This window comes from Ascaphus truei, chromosome 2 (assembly GCF_040206685.1).
Source record: "Ascaphus truei isolate aAscTru1 chromosome 2, aAscTru1.hap1, whole genome shotgun sequence".
In the NCBI taxonomy this organism is placed as follows: Eukaryota; Metazoa; Chordata; class Amphibia; order Anura; family Ascaphidae; genus Ascaphus; species Ascaphus truei.
In genome coordinates, this window is record NC_134484.1 from 63,906,260 (window position 1) to 63,933,352 (window position 27,093).

General features: G+C 41.6%; 1 protein-coding gene across 1 annotated transcript in view; it reads left to right on the forward strand.

The window, feature by feature from the left end:
• The first annotated feature begins 374 nt into the window (after nt 1-374).
• Nucleotides 375-27,093, forward strand: part of LOC142488095 (uncharacterized) — a 45,011-nt gene continuing 18,292 nt past the window's right edge. The window contains exons 1-4 of the mRNA XM_075588470.1: nt 375-406; nt 15,485-15,672; nt 17,070-17,147; nt 17,513-18,039. Of these exons, the coding sequence (XP_075444585.1) occupies nt 375-406; nt 15,485-15,672; nt 17,070-17,147; nt 17,513-18,039 (825 nt within the window). The remainder of the gene's footprint in view (nt 407-15,484; nt 15,673-17,069; nt 17,148-17,512; nt 18,040-27,093) is intronic.

The following is a 27,093-nucleotide window of genomic DNA, read 5'->3' on the forward strand; positions in this document are numbered from 1 at the left end:
TTGATCCCAGCGGGGATCTGAAGATAGAACAAGCGACTCACTGTCTTCAGCAACAGCAAGTCTGGTCACAGCAACATCGGGTACGTGGGAGGTATCGGCCGATACCTCTGGGGTGGCGGGAACAGCAGGCTCGATGGAGGATTCCTCCCTCTCAGAGCGGCTTACCGGAGCGGCAGTAGAACGCACCTCACAGTATGGGCGTGAGGCGGTACCACATATCTCTGCCGGCAGAACACTCAGCGCCGCTGGCACAGGTGCAGACGAGGACGGCTCCGGAGATGGAGGAGGATCAGGTATTCTATTGAATGCGGTTACCCAGGCAGTGGGCCCAAGGCCCAAGCAGGGAGCCTTCCTTCCAGCCGCCATGCCGGACGATGGGGATGTCCATGCTGGACCTGGATGAGGGGTAAGTCGACACCACTTGTAGGTCTGGATAAAAGAGTTCATATACCATCGCGATGTAATGGTGTGCAGCGTTGTCGGCAGATGCTTGAGCCAACTGAGACAACTTACGCACCAGGGTGTATAAGGTGCGCAGCTCCCCAGTGCTCATTGCAAGGTCTGGTTCGGTGGGGCCATCTATCTTAGCCCGCAGATAAGGCACACCACAAGCGGAGCAACTTCCCAGCAGATGAAGTGAGCCACCTGGGTAGTCATATAACGGGCAGATCCCGAGCAGTTGGTTCTCAGGGAGTCCCTAATGATGTGGACTCCTGGTCAGTTCATAGATCTGTCCTTGGTTCCCCATAGGTGTAGGCAGCAGACAACAGTAAAGGCACAACTGCTGTTTCTGGAGTACATGTGTATCCTCACTTCCTGTGTGCTCCTTCAAGGCACACCCAGCTCCTCCACCTGGTAAACAGTAAAGTCCAATCCAGAGCAAGCAAAGGGGGAGGGATTTCAGTGGTTCCCGCTGTTTCTGCAAACTGTAGAGCAGCAAAAGCTTGCAAGTGGATGCAACTTTTGCAGATAAGCACATGTCTTCCCTGGTAAGGCGGGAAGCGCCATTTTGAGGTAGATAAAAGTCCATGCGGCCCCCAGTGATCTGGAGCCGCCATTTTAACGCACAAAGTCCATCACCACGCGGTCTCCTTTAGAGCAAAAAACGCCATCCCGTGAGGACTTGTGAGACAGGCGTGACCCACTTTCTTCCATAAGGGGCCGCGCAAAGTAAAGCACAATTTTCCTTTTCTTGCTGAGTACCATGCGCCCTGGGGTAGCTTCAGGGGGCGCCTCCCGAACCATGACAGCAATAGTCCTGTTATTGCCTGGGTGCACAGGGGTCTCTGATCTCACCACAGAGGCCCTGTCCCCATCTCGCCGATAAAACGTTGGGGGTTACAGAAAGGTATCCACACCCCCCAGGTCCATAGCCCCCCAGGGGGTCACCCCAACTGCAGTGCAAGGATGGGCCAGCAGGCTCCCTGGTGTAGCTTCAGGGACCCAATATTCCCCATTCTTTTCCGGGTTACTCAGGATAGGCAGGGTACCCACGCTCCCTGAGCCATAGCCCCCTCAGGGAGTCGCCCCAAACCTATTACGCCAGGAGGGCGCGTATGTGAATATCCATGCTCCTTGGCCATAGCCCTTCCAGGGCCCCACAGGGTAGCGACTATATGTGGGTCACCACACTCCCTGGCACATAGCCACCAAGGAGTCGCCCCACATACAAATATGTCCATTTCAGGGTGACCCCCTCCCTGGGGAAGCTTCAGGGAGGGATCCCCTCTCTGCAAAGTCTGTACGCTGCTGGCAAAGTCTCTGACACCGCTGTGTGGTTCACCTGCCTCTGAAAACCTGTCCCGTTGGTAAATCCTGTCCTGTCCTGGGGAGCAGTTCATCTCAGCAGCGCCTCCAACTGTAACCCATTTAACCCATCCCCCCCTAAGTGATCTGGGGGGGTACACTCCTTTGCTGGTTACACAGGGATTTTGGTGCTGAACCTGCAAGTAACAGGGGGGCTGAGGCTCCGCGGTGGTGTGTGGAGAGCCAGGACAGGGACAAGGGTTGAGACAGGTTACCTTGATTGGGTCATCTCTGGGTGGTAGCAGCGCCTCCAGCCAGTAAGGATCCTCTGGGGTCTTCAGAGGAGGGACCCCCACTGACACTCTTCATTTACCAAAGACAGGGATTCCACACAACAGTATCTTTCTCTTAGCTTTATTCCAGTGTCACAGCACAGCATCACAACATAGCAGTAGTATAGCAGCACAGTAACATCAGCATCCTTCCTGACTCCCTAGCTCAGAGCCCTGGCTAGCATCTCTTCTTCTTGGCCCTCTCCCTCCAGCCCAGCATGGGTGGAGGGAGAGAGAGAGTCCCTGTAATCACTCCTCTGCAAGCAGATCTCAGACTCCTCTCTTCCAACTAACTGAACCTTAATTTAGGAGGTGTGTCTCAATTTGGACATCTCAGGGGAGTGTCTCTTACTTTGAATCATTACAAGACAAAGCCGGATACAGATTGGCCCACACACAGCAGGGGGCGTTCTAACCAATATCCACCCCTTTGATTGACAAACCTCAGGTTGCAAGGCCCGCCCTTGACTATGGCTACATATTCAAGGCTGAATACACATACAGGCCTTTTGAAGGAATTAACCTTTCCGCTGCCTGTTCTAACAGGACTGACAGACGAAAAGTCCCAGACAAAGAAGTAACTGCCGGGAGGCCATGTTACATAAGGATCCCTGCAACAATCAAAGACTGACCCTTGATAAAGATACCTTTATGTGCTCAAACTAGGCACTTCCATGTGAGTCTTTATAGAATTTTAGGAGTTTCCTTGATATACTACACCAATTGTTTGTTTCTTTTCTTTTGTCTCCCCCTGGTATTCTACCAGATACTTTCTTGGAGAAACTTTCAAGTAGAACAGACTTTTTCAGATTGTAAAACTAAATATGTAAGTAAATGTTTGTCTCATTGGCATGTTTTGTTATTTTACACTAAGCATTGAGACCAATTAGAAAGCAGGCTTCCTGGCTGTTCTAAATGTTTTGACTATATTACTGCTTTTTGAACTTACTTAAATGCAGTCCGTGTGTTGTATGTGATGCACTGTTGTACTTGGTAACTTATCTGAGTTGATCTGTAGCAATCCAATAAGGCGAGATATTGCAAGTGATTGAGCGTATGGGAAAATGTACTGTTTATATAAGGGGACACAGAACAGAATCAGGTTGGGAACTGCAAATTTAAATGTACAGTTAAATAGATTCCTTCAACAATTCAAGCTTTCTTTTGCAATGCGTGCATACAGTAAATTATGCCCTACGTCTAATTAATAGAGATGGCAAGATGAAAGTTTAAAACGTGATTCAAGATAGAAAAAATATATACTACTACTGCTAGAGACAGTAGGTTTCACATTCTTTTTAGTTCTGTAATGTATGGTATAAGCAGACAGATGAACATAATCTGATCAAATCTGTCTGGTATTCACCATCCCTTTCTAACAACTCTTTAACATGTCAAAACAGTGCTACTATTACACAGCACAGCAATGAAATCTCTTGGAAACAGAGGAAAAAAAACTTTTTTAGAATGCTGTATAAGTGTTTTTTATTTAGTTAAAAATCTCCCATTTCAAGTCTGTTTCTTCTTAATGTACATCTTTTACAAAAACATCTATAAGCATATGGTGTGCAGAATTTTTATATCCCTAGTGTCTTCCTGGTTTCCTTTGTCCGTACCTTTTGCTAATTAAAAGAGAACATTTTTACATAACACGCATAAAGGCATAAACGAAATAGTTTACAGTTACAGAATGAAATCCAGTGTAAAAATGAAACAGCAGTGACATTGATTAAGAAAGGTTATAGACAACCAACCGTCAGTGGAGGTTCTTACTTTCCTACTATATTACCCCAAATTTGCTGCAATGATGTTTAACCCCTTCGTTACCATGGGGGGTCAGCGATGCATCACTTCACAGGGGACAGAGAAAATGAACACTTAGGGGGCTATGTACTAAGCAGTGATAACTGCTTTTAAGAACACAAAGTGGCTTTTAAGGCCGATACAAGCTGCTGTGCGATTCACTAAGCAGTGATAGCAGCGCTTTATCGGCCTTAAAAAGCATTTTTTCAGCCCTGTGAAAAAAAAAACATGTCAGATCAGGCAAAAAACGGCAAACGCGCCCTTTTTTGCCAGTCAGCAGGATTCACTAAGCATGTACACTATTATTAAAATGTATATTTATGCTTCACGATTGCCTGTAAGAGCCGTGCATGGAGACGCAGCGTCTCCATGCAGTTCTTACATGCTGCTTTTTTTTCAATCAGCTATCGTGCTGTACAAGTTTAAGCGCGATAGCAGTGGGGGATAAAAAAGCTTGCGCGATCGGCCATATTTTTGCTCGGACTGGAACAAAATGCCCTGAACTTGGTAGTGAATCCTGCTTTTGGCTTCACTTTTTAACGGCCGAGCAAAAATTTCCCAAGCGGCCGCAAAAACGCCCTGCTTAGTGCCTAGCCCCTTTAGATTTCTCTATATGGCCCTTTCATAGCAAGATACCAAATTACTCAAATCACAAAATACTCATAAAATTGTTTGTGATGCAAAACTGAGCAAAATAAGCAATGTAGCATTTTTTTTCATAAAATATAAAGAGATATTTTTGAATGCAGTTAATTTGGAGTTACTGCAATTTAAATCAATGTTCAAAACTAGACCCTCAATTAAAGAAGAATTTACCTGCACATTATTCAAACTATTTTGTCTCCTGGTGTGGGCTTGCATCAGTCCTATGTTGTGGGTCCCCGCAGTTTGGGAGCTCATATCCCCTGGCAATTCATCTATAATGAGATGGGAAATAAAAAAATCCTCAACCAGCAGTAGTGCAAAATACGTGAACTTGAATTGAATCATATATTCAAAAATAAATAAATGTAACAACAACAACCACACGTGATGTAATAGTGACAAAGTGAAAATAAATGGAAAGGAAACGTTAGCTTCCCAATGTTCCATCCCGATAGTTCCAAAGTAGAAGACAGATAAAAAAAATATATGTAGCCGGGGTCCCCAGACTCACCCTATTGTTACATGTGTAGGGAAGGTTGCAGCAGTGCAGGGAGCGCTCCGGCGTTTCGGAGGCTCCGCAGTATCAGAGCGTGATCAGGGCGCCGCCATGTTGAATGCTCGTGCAGGCGCAGCGGGCCGTGGAGGTGACAAGGGAGCAGAGGTCGCGCATGCGTGGCCACAGGTTGCAAAGCCCGAGAAGGAGGGACGGCTCCTATAGGGTGGAGCGTACGGGACTACGAGTCCCAGCAGCCACCGCGAGACAAGGTGACGCCAGGGAGCCTATAGGGTGGTCAGGATAGCGGGAGGAAAGTTAAAGGGTTGCGCAGAGCAAGCACGTTGAGGAGGAAGGATACGGAGCTCCATGTGTAGGGAGGCCAACAGCCCCTACACTAGGCCTTTTACCCCGGCCCAGTTAGGCCCTGAGTCCCCGTAGAGTGGAGCGGATGTAGGGACCGGCACGAGTAAGGTTACAGCTACCTTTTATTGTGTATTGGACAAATCCTGAGTATAAAGACAGTTGCATATTTGAACCAGAGGTTTGGGCTCAGACCTCCGCTGCCGTCGCAGCAGCCATCTGGGTGGGATCGCCCTGGACGGTAGTTCCAGTATACAACCATCATCCGATACTTTGTGAAGTTCCTTGGCAGGCCCGGGCACTGGAGTGCTCGGCAGGTAACCATCAACAAGTGCACCAACTATACCACATATCCATACAGGACATAGTGGCTGCGCAGTCAAACATATATATAGATATATCTCACTTGAGGGTGGGGGAAACATTGTGTGTGGGTACTGGACACGGGATGGGCTCACCCGGTGGAGGTGGGAGCGTCCTGCGAGACGCAGTAGTTAGTGTCTCCTCTAGGGAGGGACACCTGTTGATATATGCTGCTTATGGTTATGATAGTAAAGTCATTGATTGTTTTACATGCTGTGTGTGTGGCGTGATATATATTTGTCCTGCGAGGAACCACTCCCCCTCTGGTGGGAGCCATCGCAGGTGGAGGCGCTGCACCAAGTACGAGGTTACCCATATTATTACACGTGCCTCAGGCTCTCCGTGGCGGAGGCTCAGGCCCTGCGAGCCTATAGGTTATACAGCATTGGTAGCGGTCTGTGTTCACTAGGAAACAGGGCTACATATATATTGTGTAATACAGTAGTTTTAGATTCTAATGAAATGTGAGGAAAACTTGAATCATTACACACACATGACCCATAAGGGTTAAAGGCATAAAAGAAGAAGGTATATACTGGGGAATAAAGAAGACTTCAATCAAACACCCGATGGAGGGAGATGGTCTTCTGATGTGTTCCCCTTAGGTATATTCAGTTGTGGACAATAAAGGTGATGTCTCAGTAAATAGATACTTGTGAGAGAAAGGGACCCCAATGGAGAGCACTCAAGTCCACACTATACACTTGAGAGTCGGTATTTTTTACTTTCGCTTTTTTGACTTCATTGAGTCTCATTTATTTGGGCACCTAGCGTCCAACTTTATTTTATCTTGAGTTAAGACTCTAATAAATGGTTTTTATCGTGTACATATCACTTATCAACATACACACATATCCTTTGTCTAGTGTACTCTGTGCATCTGCTTGAGTGCTCTCCATTGGGGTCCCTTTCTCTCACAAGTATTAGTTTATATTTACCCCGGATAGAAGCACCTCAGAATCTATTCTTAGCTGCTGCGAGGGTACCTTCTTTCCCTTCCCTCACCCCCAGCTTTTCCCTAGTACTAGTCTCAGTAAATAGGAAATAAAAATACCAATAGTGCAGATGGTCTAAACTTTTTTTTATATATATAATTAAGCAATAAAAAATGTGCACTAGCTATATATAAAACACATAAAAGCATGTTAAACATAAGGAGACATCAGAAGGAGCAGGCTCCTGGCTTTGGGGAAGGATCTCACCAAGACCTGCATCCGGAGTTGTTTGCAACCCACACTTGTTCCTTCCATTCTCCGTCCTTCCTAGTCATGTCCCCTCCGTCTTTTCTGCGCCAGTAATTAGACTCAATGCATTTCGCTTGCAGCTTCGTCAGGCGCCTACTGTATACTGGATCCTGAAGCGGCGTTATACATACTGTATACTGTCTGCAATCATTTAACCCCTTCCTCTCTGAAATAACCAATTCCTATAAATACTGTACTGTAAAGTTTGGTGTAAATGCAATAAACACCTTACACAAGGGCTACTATATACATTATATACAGTACTAGACATTAAGGCATAAGTAAAGCTCCCTATAAATAACATTTAGCCATTTGATGCCTGTGTTTACCCCATGCACCAAAGGGGTAAATCGCATTTTTAGTTCAACAAAGTATCTGGCCGCTCCTCCTTCTCTTACCAAGCACCTCATACCTGGAACAATCTACTTGAGACTCTCAAAGCTACCACCAGTCTAAGTCCTTTCAAAACTATAGCTATCTCACATTTTAATCTGGTCTGTAACTATGTCATACGCCTAAATGATAAAATATGTTAAACTGTTCATGCAATGTCTTCATACATACTGTAATGTATAATCCTGTTCACCTAATGTAACCATGTATTTGTAACCATGTATCTGTGATCTTAACTCTATCCCAGGACATACTTGAAAACGAGAGGTAACTCTCAATGCATTACTTCTGGGTAAAATATTTTATAAATAAATAAAATTAATTAAAGTAACCAAGGGGTTAACCCCTCCCGCCACCCCACAGGGAGGCCTAACCACCCTCCCTAGGCAACTACTTCCATACAAAAATACACCACTCCATTAAATATAGATGTAAAATTAATATTATCCAAAAAAACATTGATTGTTACTGTGGCTACCTAGGCCCTCTCAATGGGGGCTTAAGAAGCCAAATTGGCCATCAATGATAAGCTATAATTAAAAATATTATAAATGAACAATATTAAAATACATTACTTACCTCTCTTGACTACCTTAGTTGCTAGTAAAGCATTGCTCTCGTTCTGGAAATCCCTCTTTCTCTGGTTGCCTCTCTGTCTCTGCTTCTCCCTCGCTGGCTGTTTTTCTTTCCCAGCCTTTCTCGCTCTGACTTTCTCACTCTCTATTTCTATTGCTGGCTGACTCTCTGCCTCTCCCTTGTTGGATGTCTTTCTTTCCCTGTCTTTCTTGCTCTGACTGTATCTCTCTCATCATCCTTTTCTATTTATTTCACTACTGTAACTGTCTCTGTGCCAATCCTTCAGCAGTCAGGACATGTGCTTGCCTATGCCTATCCCACATGTCCCTAAATACTGTCTGATCTTGTGTGTTGGTCTGTAATGGGGAGCTCTTGCTGCCTCCCACTTTGGTACAACCCCCTCAAACACCCCCTCTGGGCCCACTGTGATGACAGGTTGTAATAGGAAGCTTTTTCTACCCGCCTCCCCCCTGCAATTTGCTACAACCCCCCTCAATCACCTCCTTGAGACCCCTGTGATTATGAGCTGTAATGGGAAGCTCTCTCAGCCCCCACCTTCGTACGATCCCCCTCAATCACCTCCTTAGGACCCCTTGTGATCATCTGGTTGGTAATAAATTATAATGGGAGGTCCCTGTGACCCACCACTTTTGTACAACCCATGTCAGTTACCCTTCCCCGGTCCACAGTGTGCATCAGAAAAGGAAATGTGTAGCAGGTTCCTGAACTTGTTGGGTCACAGTAGTCTCATATTGAGTAATCATCTTTCCAAGATCATTTCCTTGCAGCCCGTTAGCAGGAATATTATCAATTATCCCACCTCCCGCACACCCTGCCCAGTTACCAAATTCAAGCATACCTTTGCCACCGGCAAATCGTGGCAGCCTCTTCTGGGCCACCCCCAAATGCAGAATCCCCCCTGGAATGATTTCTCAGTTCCCACCACCCCTGGCCGCACCAGGATAACTGTATTTCTTGAGTCCCTCAGTCCTTGAGTGAGTTTCTGAGTCACCGTGACGAGCTGCAAGTGGGCACCTCTGTGTTCTGGCACCCGAGACAACAGATAAGGACCTACAGTAGGCGTTCTCCTGAGGAGTGATCCCCTCCAGGTGCAATTTCAGGATTCTTCTTTTCTGGGTTGATATGCCCCATCTGTTTGCATTCAAAACACCAATGGTAATCCCACTGGCCCGGTGTACCAAATACCCCCCCCAAATTAAGCCTCAGTAGGATTCTTGTTAACCTTGTAGGAATCTACACATTTTTCAGCCTCTGTGGCTGACATAGGACCACCGTCCTTCACCCGCTCTCTCACTTCAGGTGTGCACAGGGTTTAAAATTGCTTGTGGACTATGAGATCCAGTAACCCTTCAAGGCTTTCAATTTGCAGCCCCCCAACCCACTGCTTGCACAAAAAGGTCAGACTGCCCACCAGCTCAGAAAAGCCAGTGGTAGCACTGCGCTATAGGGTTCTCAACTTCTGCGGGTAGATTTCAGGGGTAATATTGAAATGGTATAGCAACGCAGCTTTGATGGCCTCAATCCTGGTTGAGGTGTGCAGGAAGTTCAGAAAAGACGCCCAAGGCACTTTCGTTCAATTTGGGCTTTAGATTTGCCTAAATATCACAAGGCAACGGTTGCTGCCTGTAGGTTTTTTTTAAAAACCATGCAGGAAAGTGTCCAGGTCTCCATCTTTTTTCAGGTTCAGGAAATGCTCTACACAGGAATGGCTGGACTCTCTGCTGCTTGGTGCTGGCGATGCGGTCTGGAGCTTGGTAAGTTCCAGCTGGTGCCTTAGTTCCGCAGCGTGTCTTTCCCTCTCAGCTGCACGTTCTGCAGCATATCTCTCTTCTTGCTGAAACTGGGTGATGAGCTTTATTGCATTTTCTATATTTCCCAGGTGTTTGAGCAGTTTGCAGGTACACATCCAGGGCGTTGGAAGGGTAAGAACTGTTGGACGCATCCAGGGCGTTGGGAGGGTGAGAACTGTTGGACGCATCCAGGGCGTTGGGAGGGTGAGGACTGTTGGAGTCCTCGTAATATAACAGTCATGGATTCCTTAGCAATTTCCAGGGCTAAGCCTCCCACTGCTCCACTGTTTCATCCTGGCACAGCCTAGCATCTTGCTCAGTATCGTTTTCTAGCAAGATTTGTATCAGCTCCTTTTTATTTTTACCCAGCATTGAGAGATCTCACTTCTCACACTGAGCTATCAGATTCTCTTTCATCTGGCTTCAGCATCGTTATACAGCAGCCATGTTCACTAAAGTTCCACAAAATCAAAAGATAGAGGAAAAAAAACAAGAGAAGGGAAGGGAACAAAAAACTGTCTGCTTGTAGATAATAAAAAAGCACTGAGCAATGTCTTGAGGAACAGTAATGAGCTGTGTTCTCTTGCAAGACTCTCAAAGGTCAGTCACTTTTTAGTGTTTAGTCTGTCCCACAGGCATAAATGGAAACCACTGAAAAGCTCTATTATTAACACCAAAAAATTGTTATCCCACCGCTATGCCACTATTTGTCCCAAAAGGCACACCCGTGAGCATGTGACTTGTATATATGACAAGGGTTAATACACACATATATATCTAGCTGCCCCACTTTTCTCCCATGCAGGTTCCTTCAAAGGAGTAATATCTCCCCTCAAATGAGTCATATTTCCCCTCAGTCCATCAAAAATATAACCTTAAATCAATGCTACCACCAAGGATAAAGAAAAGTCTTGTCGCTAGGTGGTCCTTGTATACTAAGAAAAATATGTACAGTAATTAGCACACAAAAATCTATTGTAGCCAAATGTGTTCAAAAATGCTTATTCTTTTTAAACAGTGCAAAGTTCAATTAGGGCCCAAAGACAATACGTATGAAAAGTTAGATTTAATATACAAAAGTAGTACAGGGCACAGAAAAAGAATGTTGCAAGAAACATACAGTATAATATATGCAGACAATTTCATAAAATTATAGTAAAACATACAGAAATCCCTAACATACTGTACATCACCACATATTTAGGTTCAGACGGGATGTTTAGTTGGAAACATGAGCATCTCCCTCTGTTGAATTCTAAATTCATATTTCAAATGGATGGTTTTTATCCTCAAAGCCCCTGCATTGAAACTGCAGAAGCCCACCTTCTGGGCATGTCCTTGAAACCTCCCCAGTCTCATTACTTTCTGATGACATTTTTAAGGCTTGGGGAGAGAAAAGGGGTTTTCTTTTGAATTAAAAAATGCCTGAGTATAAAAACATTCTCATAAATGTATCCTTGTAATTGCTGGAATATTGTGACTCACCTCATCGCATTAGGGGGAGATTGCCACAGGCAAAAAGACTATTTTTGATGTGGCTAATGCTGTTTGAGAGACAAATGGATATCTGACTTTAGCACCTTCACGACGGAGGATTGTTTAGCATCATTTAATTTGCCTGATATCAAATGCTACAAAGATATATTTGTAATTTTTGTGAATAATATCAGATCAGCAATATTTTATATTTAGTTAACTTACACAGACCTATGGAATGGCTTCCTGGCCACACCCTCTTACTTTCTGCCTCACTGGAGGATTCCTTTGTAAGCTACATTAAAATGGCTTTTGCTTATTTCCTCTGTCAAAAAGACAGTTTTCATCACCCATTATTCCAGACTAGATTTACTCTTAGATAACCTCACTTCTAGATAAACATAGAAAACCAGGCCGGGTCCTTGACCTCCCCCCTCACCTCCCCCCACCCCCCACCCCCCACAATACATGTATTTTTAAGCTGTAACTAGTAACTCAAGTTAACTGTTTGTGTGCCAGATTATTAAAATACTGAATATTTTAATAGTATTATCATGACACTTGATATATACTTACATAGTTACACAGTTACATAGTAGATGAGGTTCAAAAAAGACTTCCGTCCATCAAGTTCAACCTATGCTAAATTTAGACAACAGATACTTTATCCTATATCTATACTTATTGATCCAGAGGAAGGCAAACAAAAAACCCCATTAAGGGGAAAAATTAATTCCTTCCTGACTCCAAGAATTGGCAATCGGATTAATCCCTGGATCAACATCCTTCCCATGTATACTTATTTGGTATATCCCTGTATACCTTTCCCATCTAAAAAGATGTCCAAGTCTCCATGGGTAATGAATTCCACATTTTAACTGCCCTTACTGTAAAGAACCCTATCCTTTGTTGCTGGTGAAATTCACTTTCCTCCAACCTTAAGGGATGGCCCGAGTCCTTTGTACTGCCCGTGGGATGAATAGTTATTTTGAAAGCTCCTTGTATTGTCCCTGAATATATTTGTATATAGTTATCATATCCCCTCTTAGATGCCTCTTTTCTAATGTAAATAAATCTAATTTAGCTAGCCTCTCCTCATAAGTTAGAATGTCCATCCCCTTAATTAATTTGGTGGCTCTTCTCTGCACTCTCTCTAGTTCCACAATGTCTTTTCTTAGGATTGGTGCCCAAAATTGTACTCCATATTCAAGGTGTGGTCTTACTAATGCTTTGTAAAGGGGCATAATTATGTTTACTTCCCTTCCATCCATTGCCCGTTTGATGCAAGATAAGATCTTGTTTGCCTTTGCAGCTACTGCATGACATTGGGCACTATTGCTAAGCCTGCTGTCTACAAGCACTCCTAAATCCTTCTCCATCAAGGATTTCCCCAATATATCTCCATTTAATTTGTAAGTCGCCTTTTTATTCTTGTATCCCAAATGCATAACCTTACATTTATCTGTATTAAACCTCATCTGCCATTTACCTGCCCACGTTTCCAGTCTCTCCAAGTCCTTCTGAAGAGAAATTACACCCTGCTCTGATTCTATTACCTTACACAATTTAGTATCATCAGCAAAGATGGAGACTTTGCTCTCGATCCCAACCTCAAGGTCATTAATAAACAAGTTAAAAAGCCGGGGTCCCAGTACCGATCCCTGAGGTACTCCACTCACGACTTTAGCCCAACCTGAAAAAGTTCCATTTATGACAACCCTCTGTTGTCTGTCCTTTAACCAGTTTTCAATCCAGGTGCATATATTATTACTGAGTCCAATTTTCTTTATTTTGTACACCAACCTCTTGTGTGAAACCGTATCAAAAGCCTTTGCAAAATCTAAGTAGACCACATCAACTGCATTACCCTGGTCTAAATTCCTACTTACCTCCTCAAAGAGACAAATAAGGTTAGTTTGGCAAGATCTATCCTTCATAAATCCATGCTGACTATTACTAATAATTTTGTTTTCCATTAGGTATTCCTGAATATTATCCCATATTAAACCTTCAAGTAGTTTCCCTACTATTGAAGTCAGGCTTACAGGTCTGTAATTTCCCGGTTGTGATCTAGCCCCCTTCTTAAATATAGGCACCACATCTGCTTTATGCTAATCTTATGGTACCGAGCCTGTGGAAATGGAGTCCTTGAATATTAAATATAATGGTTTTGCTATTACTGAGATTAACTCCTTGAGTTATCTAGGCCAAAGGACAAGGTTCACACCAAACAGGTTATTGGACCAGCTATGATGCAGCTCTCATGCCCCCATGAATATATTTGCACAGTTTGGTGCAAACCTGGACTCCATGGCCATAATGCATTGCTGCAGAAAAAAACTACGGTTGAACCAAAATAAATTATGTTTGAGTATAAATTCTATTCCATCAATTAGAAATTGGGTTTGCATTATTGGCATATCAGAATCACTTGTCAAAATTCTCATAATTGCAACCCATGCCTTATTGTGGTCTATCTATGTATATAAAGATGAAGTATCACAGGTTACTAATGTATATTCTTTTTTTCACTCTAAAGTTTTTTATATTGACAAGATTTATGTCCCATCCCTCAAGCTTGATTCTACATTTACAACATAGGGCCTCATGCAGTAAGCGTCGATTATGTGAAATCGGCAAGCTTACCGATTAGTCATGTTATTGGCGATTTTTCCTCTCCGTATGCAGTAAGTGCCGAATACATTCAAAATCAACCCGAAAACAAATCCACCCACTCTCACGATGATTAGCCGATCACACACAGGTGTATCGGCGTGCGTGGCGGGGTGCTGTTAGGTTGCCCAATCACAAATCTTGCTGAATCAGGCGAAACAAGCATGTATTGGATAGCGCGCCATATTTAAAGGCAACGTGTACTGCTAATCATTCTCTGTGTTGTTGGGAGTGAGAGAGAGAGAGACACACAGAGCTGGCTGATTGAAGATTTGCATATTGACTGAGAGACTTGTTGTGTATTGGGTGAGCTTTGTCCATTGTTGTTTTGTTTACATCTTTGTCTTGTTTTATATGTGGAAGTGTTTCGTGTGATTGGCTGTACATTTCTTGTCTGTTTTTTGTGAGTGCTGGAAGTATGCCCGCAAAGCGTGGGAAGAGTGATGCTGGTGGGAGTGGGAGTGCTACTCGTGCGAGTACGCGTCGGAGTGAACGTACTGTTCAGGGGAGTGATGTTGCTGGGAGTGCGAGTGGTGTTGCTGGGAGTGGGAGTGCTGGTGCTGCGAGTGGTGTTGCTGGGAGTGGGAGTGCTGTTGCTGGGAGTGGGAGTGCTGTTGCTGGGAGTGTGAGTGCTGTTGCTGGGAGTGGGAGTGCTGTTGCTGGGAGTGGGAGTGCTGTTGCTGGGAGTGGGAGTGCTGGGAGTGGGAGTGCTGGTGCTGGGAGTGGGAGTGCTGGTGCTGGGAGTGCTGGTGCTAGGAGTGTGAGTGCTGGTGCTAGGAGTGGGAGTGCTGGTGCTAGGAGTGGGAGTGCTGGGAGTGCTGGTGCTAGGAGTGGGAGTGCTGGTGCTGGGAGTGCTGCTGGTGGCGCAGTTGCTGATGGGGTGTCTGGTGGTGGCGTGCTTGCTGGTGGCCAGCTTTTGGAGGCTCTTCCATTGGAAGAAGGAGAGTCCAGTCAGCACCAGCCAAGCTCTGACCCTAAACCTGCTCGGAAGAAACGTGTGGAGAAGCCACGTAATCCTCGCTTCAATGACCAGGAAAATACAGCTCTTGTCACTGGCATTCTGGAGCACTATGACAGTATATATGGACATTTACTAGGTAAGTGTACCTTTACATTTATTATTCAAATACATGTGATCCTAGGTCATCTGAGTTTTGTTCATATGCAAATATGGGTTCAGAATTTCTTTCTATGTTAATTAGTCTGGAAACACAGCTTTTTATCATGCCTTACAAGGACAACTAAACACAGGCGGTCAATTTGCCATAACTGCATACAATATGAATGCAACCTTGCTTACATGTATAGGTTTAGTAGTGAATGCTCATGTGCTTCACATATTATACATAAAACAGCATGTTTGCTATCTCTTGGAACAGCTAGCAGTGTAGGAAACTGGTGCTTCTATTATTATTAAGTTACCTCATATATTTTATATGTTTTTCAAGGGCGGACAAGTTCATCAAGCAGAAAAGAAATGTGGGATACAATAGTCATTGGTGTCAATGCGTGTGAGAATCATGTGAGGGACAAGCGGAATTGTCACAAGAGATTTGATGATATTAGGTCCAAATTGAAAAAGAAAATACAACAGCAACGCGTGCATGCTACTGGCACTGGAGGTGGGCCGACACCACAACGTCTGATATTAACTCCATTGGAGGAGCTGCTTCGGGCAAAATTACTTCCCGTCGTCGTGGAAGGCTTACCTGGTGACCGTGATATTGGAATTTATCCCTCACAATTTCCACCAGGTGAGAAATATTACTGTACTAGGCGTGTCGTTGCTTACAGTTATTATGCATATTTACACTGCTTTTTATACTATCTTCACAATATAAGCATACCTGCATCTATATATGTATATGTCTGATTCTGTATATATATATATATCTCAAAATAGACATATATGTTGTAGTCCTACTAAAAGCAGTAACTAATATAGCACGTGCCATTGCGTGCTCATTTACATGTGAATTCCCAAAATGCATTGCTGCAGTGGAAGCAATTGATGGTGGGCGAAGATGGGGAACAACAGGGTAGTACACATGTGTAACACATGCTAATGAGAAATTATTACTAGCTACAGGTACAGAACATAAATATGTATAATATTAGTGTGTATTTTATTTATTTTACTCCGACAAACATGACATTACTGCCTATTTTAAGCATGCATCAAATATATTGCATGCAACTGCCTACAAACATCACTTGCACTAACACATCTATAGTTGTTTATGAAAAGGTCCATTTTTGCTTTATGTCATATACAGACAGCATAATGAGGCACACGTATCATATGTTATGTCATTGTTTTCATAACTTAAAAACTGCACACGACTATTTAGCTCATCTACCATTGTGTTAAAGCAGCTGCAATTAATATCTCATCACAGCATACACTTCAACAGAGGGGGTGGGGTTCAGCACACACACAAATTACAGGCTCATTTTAGGGTCAACTTAGTTCACACCATTTTCACCTGTTTCAAGTAATTGAAAGGTGTGGCTGATTAGGCTTTTTGGGGAAGGGAATACCGTTATTACAACCTGACTAGCACAACTGAAGTTAATCACACTCATTTGAAAGCTTCACTTTAGCTACTAAATGCCCCAACAACTCATTACTTATCAAAGCGTACGTCACACATTAGTTCACTCATATCTATAGTTGAACTACTATCAACAACACATTATCACACACTGCATGTGTTGTCTTGTTGAGTGACAGCCACATTCAGGTGTGCCACATCTTCTATTAATGTACCACACATATCCTCTACCAAAAACAACACTTTTTGCAATATGACCACCTTCATGATAACCATTGTGAATGGTCATCTCATGATAGTTATGTACATTATGATACTGATATCACTACACAACATATGATTTTTATGTTCAAATTTAATCTATTTATCCTCACGCATTACTGCAGAAACATAGTATGTTTTATGTTAGGGAACTCAAAAGTTCTAAGTACACAGGCATGTACATTGTTATTACAACTATTTATGTTCACTTTCACACACACATTTTGGGTTAAGGAAATGATGCTGTTAGGTACTCATAAATACAGAACATACAATAACTGTTTGTTCAATATTTACACATGTAAATGTAAAACTTATGTTATTGTTATATATAGTTGCCCCTGAAGGACATGTGTCACCTGAGACGGAACAAGTGTCTTCACCTGGGTCAGCCAGCTCAACACACCTAGAAGGTGAGTGTATCAGTTGGTGGCCATATAATATGTGCTCTTCTATATGTTATGTTGTCATGTTCATTATTTGTTTTGCACATCTTCTTTAAATAGGATTACTTAGTGTCAGTGAAAATGAAGTGTAAGGCAACATGTATTGTGTTAGTGATGTTAACTATCATGTAGGAGTTGTGAGTTTACAGCAAGTTTTCATTCACTCATATTTCATACTGAGTCCAAACATTATTCTTAAGTCAAGGTAGTTTTTAATGTGAGGTTATAAAACGTATGGAAACATGTTAGTTGTTACTTATGACACAGTAGAATTACATAGTAACACAGCAGAGATTAACATGCCATTTAATAATGTGTACATTTATTTGTAGAACATGATGATGAGGATTATGATGATGATGATGATGATGATGATGCCGCCATAGACACACAAATACAAGCAAGTGACCATGAAGAGGTTCCAATTGAAACTGTTTTACCGCCAAATCGTCCAGCAAATACCACATACGATGCAATTGTAGCTTCTGAGGGAAAAATTGTGGAAGCAGAAAATCGTCGCCATTCTGACCTGATGACAGTGCTGGAAAGGATGATTGCACTGCAGGAAGAAACAGTTTCACAATTGGCACATCTCCACAGAGTCTTCATTGAAGTGCCTAAACAGTTGCAAAAAATCAACACCTCATTCGAAGCATTAGTTGTTCAGCAAACACAAGCTAATTACTTGAGAATGACTAATGTACCACAATTCAACTTGAACACCTCACAGGCAGGATCTGTTCATGCTGGTCAGTTTTCACCACATGCTTCTGATCTTCATTCACCAGGTCCGAATGTTACCGGTCAAGTAGCAGACATTACTGTGCAGGTTCCTGACGACATGCTACCGCTGCCATCGGTACAAAATCAGCAGCTGACACCTACAAAGGAGGCGACACAAACAAAACACAAGCAGTTACTACTGACCAGTTTTTGGTCAAAAACAAAAAAAGACACACATGAAACAGAGCAACCATCACTTGTGCAGTGTCTACCAACTTGCTCACATGTGTCAGTGGGCACAAGCCCTGTCGGTGAGTCACTGGCCACAAGCCCTGTCCGTGAACAGTCACTACCCACAAGCCCTGTAGGTGAACAGTCACTGCCCAAAAGCCCTGTAGGTGAGTCACTGCCCAAAAGCCCTGTAGGTGAGTCACTGCCCAAAAGCCCTGTAGGTGAACAGTCACTGCCCAAAAGCCCTGTAGGTGAGTCACTGGCCACAAGCCCTGCCCGTGAAGTGCCAGAGGCCAGTCAAAGTGGCTCTGTTGTGGCTAAAGTTGTTGCCAAACGAAAAAGGAAAATACAAGAGACAACAAGCAGGCCTGTTACTCGATCTCAAAAGGAACAAAAAAAATAAATGTTATAATTCACTAAATATGTCTTTGGCCTTGTTTTGTTGACTTCAGATTATCTAATTAATATTGTATGTATGCAGAAGACTGTGTTGTTTCCAAACTTTCAAGTATGTTCTTGTACACGTGAAGTGTTGGAAATGTTAACAGTCCTAATTAAAGAATAGTGTTATAAATATTGATGTATTAATCGTCTGTTCAGTAATGGTCCACCAGGAGCCAGTTGCTAAGTTTAGAGAAGCTGCCATTGACTTTGCAGCAAAACATTGCATTTGGGTGTGTTACTTGATGTAATCATTGCATGTGCATATTATTCACATGCAATTAAAAAAAAACCTATTTAACTGCAAACATCTTTCTTGTACGTGTACAGCAGGATTATGTGTAAAATATTACTTACCTTTGCCTTGCTTGGGCATTGTAATGTTGTCCTTTAATCATTTATGTGTTCTTGTTTCAAGAACATCTCTGAATTTATACTAATATATATGTAGTATGTATGCATATATGCACACACACACACAGACACACACTGTGTGTGTGTGTGTGTGTGTGTGTGTGTGTGTGTGTGTGTGTGTGTGTGTGTGTGTGTGTGTGTGTGTGTGTGTGTGTGTGTGTGTGTGTGTGTGTGTGTGTGTGTGTGTATATATAGTACTATCTAAACTGGTATAGATGTATTTACAAAAAACATACACTTCATGCTTCCTTGTGAAAACACAGTATTTTAATAATACAGGCCTAATGTTTGAAAACTATACTAAGTGTGAGCCTCTAACAGTATTGGGCGCAAACAAATGTTTATTACTTAATTCACTCATGTTTATCACCATTTAAATAGGTTTCATACAAGGCCTACTTACTGCCATCAATATGTTGTGTGTACTCCTGCAATATAAAAAAAAAAAAAAAAAGATACATTATATATATATATATATATATATATATATATACATATATACACACACACACACACACATATATATATACACACACACACACTATATATATATATATATATATATATATATATATATATATATATATATATATATATATATATATATATATACACACAATATATATATATATATATATATATACACACAATATACATATAGTACAATATACACTTTATATATATATATATTTATCAGAGAGATATATGTATATATATATATAGATACACACTTATTTAAACTCATGCAGACAGGGAGTTAACCAGACTTTCAAATACACACAGAAATGTATGCGGGAAAGAAACATTTCATTTTGCAGGTGTGTGTATTTACTGATATGGCTGTCTAAGCACTATTTTCACACAGTGCTCTTTGTTATTTTGCAAGAAAACTCAATGTAACTTAATTACAAGTGTAGGAATGTTTTCAGAAACGAGATAAAAAAAAGGATACATGTTTGTCCCACAAGCGGCTATCACAAACCACAAATGTTCAACCAATTAAAACTACAAATCCAATTGGCGTTTGAAATGAGGAGTAAAAGTTTATACTTTTGTTGACCTTGAAAAGGAAACACAGAAATTTGTTAGCCATTGAGCAGTTTCATTTTTATGAGCAAAGGACAGATACCTGCACACATCTTTTGTGCTAATCTGCAATGGCTGAAGAATTGGTTAAAAATCAAAATCCGCAGTTAGGGTATAAATACATGGTATCAGAAGCAATTTTATCAACTTGCGGACACAAAGCAAGCACACGCCAAATCTATGATTTGATTCGAGCAAAATATCCTTATTACCAAGACCGTGGGCATGCGCGCAATTTTAATTCCTCAGTAAGATTCACTTTATCAACTAATGACTGTTTTGAACTTGTGCAGGATAAGCTAGAAGACAAGTATGGTTTCTGGAAGATTGCGAATGAAAAACATTTCACGGTCAAAGAGGGCACACATATTGTGCTTAAAGGCATATTTATTCCTAATGCCAATAGCAATGGATCCGCTACTACTGTTCCGTGTGAATCGATACCTGCTGCAATATCTGCACCCTCCATTCCTGAAACCCACATTGTACAAGAACAAAACTACTATGATTATGTAGCAAGCCTTTCAGCAGAAAATGCATTGGAATGGGTACCCGAAGAAATGAACCTACCTCCGGACCAATTGTTTGAAGAAAGCAGTGGCGATTCCTATGAGCGCTTCATGGAGGAGATGTGTGACATACTGGATTCAGCGTTTGGGTCAAGCGTGGATGAAAATGCCTTGCATTTCTGGAGCGACCAGTTGCAGGCAGACGAAGAGTTAATTCTAGAAGAATGGTAAATATAACAATCGTTATGCGTTGACTCTGCGTTTAAACTTTTTTCTTTTTTTTTAACCACCATTTTCACTTTCAATGCGTGGATACAGCGTAACATTGCACACTGCATAACATGTAGCGATCACAAAGAAATTGTTTCCTAATACAATATAGTAGAACGTGAAAGAGTAGTACACATTGCTGACGGAATAAATATACGTACTTTCCTATCCCTTAAAACATATTAGCAACATTTTACCCTAACTCTAACACATACCTGTTTTGTTATCATGCAACATCTACAACATTTAAAACCGGGTCCACCACGTATGACGTGGGACCCTTGTCATGGGCCAAGGCGTCCTTAAAAAGGATTACGGATGTAAGTCCCGCCCCCAAGCGACGTGCGCGCCTCAAAGCCTATTGGCTGTCATGTTTTGTTATAGTAACGGTAACTGCAGTGTGTCATGTGTGCGGCTCAGTGTTTGTAGGCGTCAACTGGGCGTTAGCCGAATGTTAATTGAGTGGGAGGAGTGTTAGCGTGCGTTTCACGCTGGTTTAACATGACGTCACACGTATTGCATTTGCGCATTGTGTTATCGGCCGTCCTTTCTGTCCAAACACGTCTGTTTAAAAAGAATACAGATGTACTCGTTTAGAACGAATGTAGTTTCGTCTTCATTGTATTTGAAATAAAGATTTTCTGTTTACTGGTATTTTCAAGATGTATTGAACGCACAACGTACGCTTTGTTTTGCGCATGCGCTAACAGTTAGTGGAGCCAAGCGTGAAGTGCGTGCGCACACTAAGATGTGCGCGCACATTTTTCAGTATACAGGCAACGTTCACTTCATATACATAGTTATGCCTGCTACAAATTTAAAGAAACATTACATACTGATGTACACTTGTACTTCTAACATATAAGTGAGTGACGTGTGTATGTACACAATCATATAGAGCTGTGTAACGCGTTGTCACGGATACATATATAGTAAGGTGCCATATTTGACCATCATGTGTTTGCTGTATTTCAGAGATGTCAGGGAAGATACAATCGGATCAATGTATGATTTCAGAAGAGTCTACCTTTATATGAGATGATTGTGAGGAGGAGCCACCGACTACTATACTACATATTGAACTAATTTTATATTGCTTGCAGCGCTTATTAACAAACAATTAAAAATGTGATACCCTTATGCCTATATTGCATAAGCACTTAATTAACATAATGATGTTGCAAAATAGTGCCTCATGAATTTTTATTGAGTGTTCTTTAATGACTACTATCATTTTATGGCATGGTGTATTTTATATATAACAACCATTCCCACTCTGCTAACACATTTGTGTATTCTATTGTGTAATGGAACGTATGACTGTCGAAACTATGTAACAATAATAATAATTATAATATGAGCATGTTCATGTATAGCGCTGCTAGTTGTACGCAGCGCTTTACAGACACATTTTTCAGGCTGAGGTCCCTGGCCCGTGGAACTTACAATTTATTTTTTGCCGCCTGAGGCACAGGGAGATAAAGTGACTTGCCCAAGGTCACAAGGAGCCGACACCGGGAATTGAACCAGACTCCCCTGCTTCAAACTCTCAGTGCCAGTGTGTGTCTTTACTCACTGAGCCACTCCTTCTCCCAATGTAAAGGACACTTACAACCAACTAGCCATTTATTGTTAAAAATCTCTTGTTACATGGGTATGTTGATAAAATGGTTTGGGACTGTAGCAAATAATGTTATTGGCCAGATGTTGTGGTCCCCTACAATGCATGATGTTCTGAATATTACATCAACATCATGTAATGAAGTACGTTTCTGTGTATATTTCATTAACCTAACTAACTATAGTTTACTGTGTTTATTAAACGTTTTAAAAATAAATAGTATAGTCAATATGATCATATAAGCTACCATAATAAAGCTGGTGTTATCATTTGTCGGTGTTATACATGGATCCTACACAAATTTGATACAAACACAAACAGTTGTCTTAAAAAGTGTGTCTATGCTAATGTGCACGTGATTGACGTTACAATTGTGAGAATACTTGATAATTATCATCATGATAATGATGAAGTGACGTGATTGACATTCCAAAAATATTACCAACAATGTCATATTGGGAAATTAGAAATGCTACATGACAGTAACATTTGCGACAAAATTGTGTTTTCTGTTAACAGTTTTACACTTGGTACATGTAGGACACATCCACACACATGTGACTTATACATACACATGTCACAAATTTTAATTAATGTTGACTATTAATTCCTAGCATTAATAAACACCTACATTGCTAAATATAAGATGTAGTACGCATTGTTGTGATTACAGGCATTCATGCATGGAGTGTTATGATCAGTCAATTGCATCCGTGATGAATGAGCTCCCGTAAGTAAACAAATAAGTACAGTTATCCCCTTTTCTCCAAACACCTCTATATTACATTAATGGAATTTATAAGGAAACATACATAAAATGTGATGAAATGGGAGTAATCATTTTCTAATACAATGCACATGAAACCTCAAGAGTAGCTAAATGCATATACATGATACAGAAATTACATGTATGTTACATTTGTGTTTAAACCAATATGTTGGGTTTTTAGTTCAAATAATTATAGGAAGATTGAGGTAGGCACATCTTATGAGAGATGTCAGCAAATATACATACCATGATCAGTCATACTGGAGATATACCTATAATGCAAAGGAACAATATATAAATTGCAAACATTGACATGCCATCTTCAGTACCGTAAACAACACAGCAAAGTGTGTATTTGGTGTTAAATGTGCAACACCATGTATATTTAATGACATTCAAAATGTTAATCAGCCTGGTGTACACATCATATGGATGTACATGTTACACTGCACCAATAACATTGTATGTAAGCATACTAGAAGCATGAATGAGTATGGGCATAATATGTGTATTGTCTTAGCATAAGGAAAAACACAATGCTAAAATATTAGTGCTTTGTTACCCCAGTTGTATTCACATACACACAACTAATGTACAATTGAAGAGGGATTATATAACCTGTGCAACAATAACATACCGGTGCCACATCCCTTTGTGCACACAGCAGAGAAAAGAAAGGTGTGCAACCCATATTCATCTGTGTCCTAACAGAAGGTTATATAAAAAAACATTATTGTTAAGATAACATAATTTAACTATAAAAGTATAACTTGGAACATATATGTTTTTACTTACAAGAAAAAAATGAATTGGTGAGATTCTGGCGTGTCTGGCCACCACTGGCTGTTTGTTCATTTTCAGCAGCTACATGGGTGGGATGCTCGTCTACCAAAGGCTCAGCTAGGTCTGATTGTACATTGTGCCTGAGTGCAACATTGTGCAAAATGCAACAGGCAAGGATAATATCAGACACTTTTTGAGGCTTGTATAGAAGAGCCCCACCAGTTCTGTCCAGACACCTAAATCTGGTCTTGAGTAGGCCAAATGTCCTCTCTATAACAGATCTTGTAGATATATGGGCTGCATTGTACCTCTCCTCTGCTTCAGTTTGAGGGTTTAGCACCGGAGTCAAGAGCCATGGCCTAATTCCGTATCCTGAGTCACCTATAATGAATGTAGCACACATAAGCTGACATTAGTGATCAAATTGTACAATGCCAACATTCCTAAATAAAAATGTGTTTTGTGTTATAACATGTAAATGTGTACTCACCCAACAGCCAACCATGTTCAAAATGTCCCTCTTCGAACGCATGGAAGACTGAAGAGTTCCTCAGGATTGAGGAATCGTGACTGGAACCAGGGAATTTGGGTACCACATGCATTATCCTCATCGTGGCATCACATACCACCTGTACATTGAGTGAATGGTAGTGCTTACGATTGCGGTACACATGCTCACTCTGACTAGGTGCAATCAAAGCAACATGTGTGCAATCGATTGCACCCAGCACACATGGTATCCCTGCTATATTATAAAAGCCAGTCCTGACTTCCAGCCACTCTGTTGCCTCTGTAGGAAAATGAATATAATTCCTAGCGCGTCTATTGAGTGCATAGAGAAACTGGGTAAAGGCCCGCGAGAATGTAGATTGCGAGACCCCGCCCACTATGCCCACAGTTGTCTGGTATGACGCGGAAGCAAGATAATGTAATGAGCACAGCATTTTAACAAGCCCAGGGACTGCACGACCTCTGGCTGTGAAAAAATCTAAATCTCCCCTTATCTCCTGATAAAGAGATAAGATTGCTGCTGAACTCAAACGATAGCGACTTACTATCTCCTCCTCACTCATCCCATCTAACACGGTTCTCTCCCTGTACACACGCGGACGAGGCACAACTTGTCTCCTCTGTCTTCTCCTCTGATCTCCTGTCCCTCTACCTGTCCCTCGGCCTGTCCCTCTCCCTGTCCCTGTCGTATCCGCGTGACTGTCCCTGTCACTGTCCCTCGGTGTGTCCCTCCCTTGCCCTATATCATTCTCTTGATCATCAAGCATGTCATAGAAAAGAATGTTCCTCCGTCTCCTAAACAATCTCAACATTTTGAAATGAGTAGCTGTGAATGAGCAGGTAATGGGCGTCCTTTAAATAGGTATGTGATGATGTCAGGTGACATAGTAAAATGCAAGGTGTTACATTAACATAATAAAGTACTTCTGTGGCAAGCTGTGTGCAGTTGTTCTTAGAAGTATTTGTTGTGTGTATTCTGCAGGGAATGATGATATTTGCCAATGATGTGACGTGAAGCTTTGTACAAAGATTGGTTGAAAATAAATAGTGTAATGTGCAATGCATGTAACACTTGTGAACGCAACAGTCAGTCATGTAATTAGACAAAAAGGCTGAGATTGACGTGGGAAAAGTTTGGTGTAACATGTGTAATTAGCCATGTTATTGTCACATGTTGACAACAATGAATAGTCGTGTGCATATGCATGCATTTCTGTAATGAGGATAGTTGCTATAGAATGAGTTTACAAGGTGTCCCAATGATGAATTACTGTACATGTGTGTATCAGTTAGGTTGAAGTGCTTGTAATGCTACGGTTACAATGTAAACATGCAATGTGATTGAGCGTCCAATAAGTGACGTCATGAAAATAGGGAGGACCCAAAAGTATATGTAAACATGAGAATACAGATGTACATGAACGTTTAAAGATGCGTGACACATTACAAGCATTGTGTAATGTAAAGGAAGATGAATATACGGTGTATGTGTGACATGTGTGACATGTGTAACATCATGTAAATAATTGTCGCTCAGTTCAGTAAAATGTGTGATATGATGTGAGGTTCTCCTTTAAGAGTTGAGTATAGTATTTTCCCTTGACACACCATCACATGATGAGTAATGTGACCCGCAAATGCTGAAAACATGTAAAAGTAGAATGATATGCAAATAATACACGTCAGCTGTGACACAATGCAGGGAATGCCCCCCACACTGTAATGCAAATGACGTTTGTATTGTGAGCAATGAAACGTAAACAGTACTATACTGTTATACGTCCCCGCTCCATTGACTCCATTGATGTACAGAAGAGTTTTTTTTTCTAAGTGCCGTTCCGGCAGCCTTAGCGATCGTTCTCCCCTCCAAACTGCCAACTTTAGTTGGCGGGAGAAATTGGCCATAACATCTCAATTTCGTAGTGCCGATCAGCCCCGATAAGCTGATTTTTTTTGTTGAATCCAGCCGATTTAAAAAAGTGGCGATCAGTGGCGAAAACAGGCTTATCGGCAGCCGACTGGCCATAACAAAATAATCGGCTCCGAAACCTGGCGAAATCAAGCACTTATCGGCGCTTACTGAATCTCAAACCCAATTTTGGCTATAAAATGGCGATAATTCCCTTATCAACGCTTACTGCATGAGGCCCATAGCCCTTTAAAAAGAAATCTATAGATTCGGAAATATTGGCCGGTAATGAATTTATCACTGAGATGATCGGTCCTCCGGGAGGTGATTCAAGATCCTTATGAATTTGATGTAAATATTTTTATTTTATATAGGTAAATTTTGTTTAACTGCAAAAAAACAAGAAGCAAGTCCAATATCAGTGTAACTAAAAAACCTCTGTGGCAGTTCATAATGTATCGACAGATCACTGCTCTCAGGATAAATCCATGGGTACTCTTCTCATAAAGAATCAAAGGATCTCAGCTTACTTGTTGATTTCAATGTATGATCGCTCACCCGCTGGCATATGCTGTGATTGATTGCAAGGGTTCTGGGGCTGAACATCAACCAGGTGAACCAGACCCTTGATGGAATAGACCCTATTA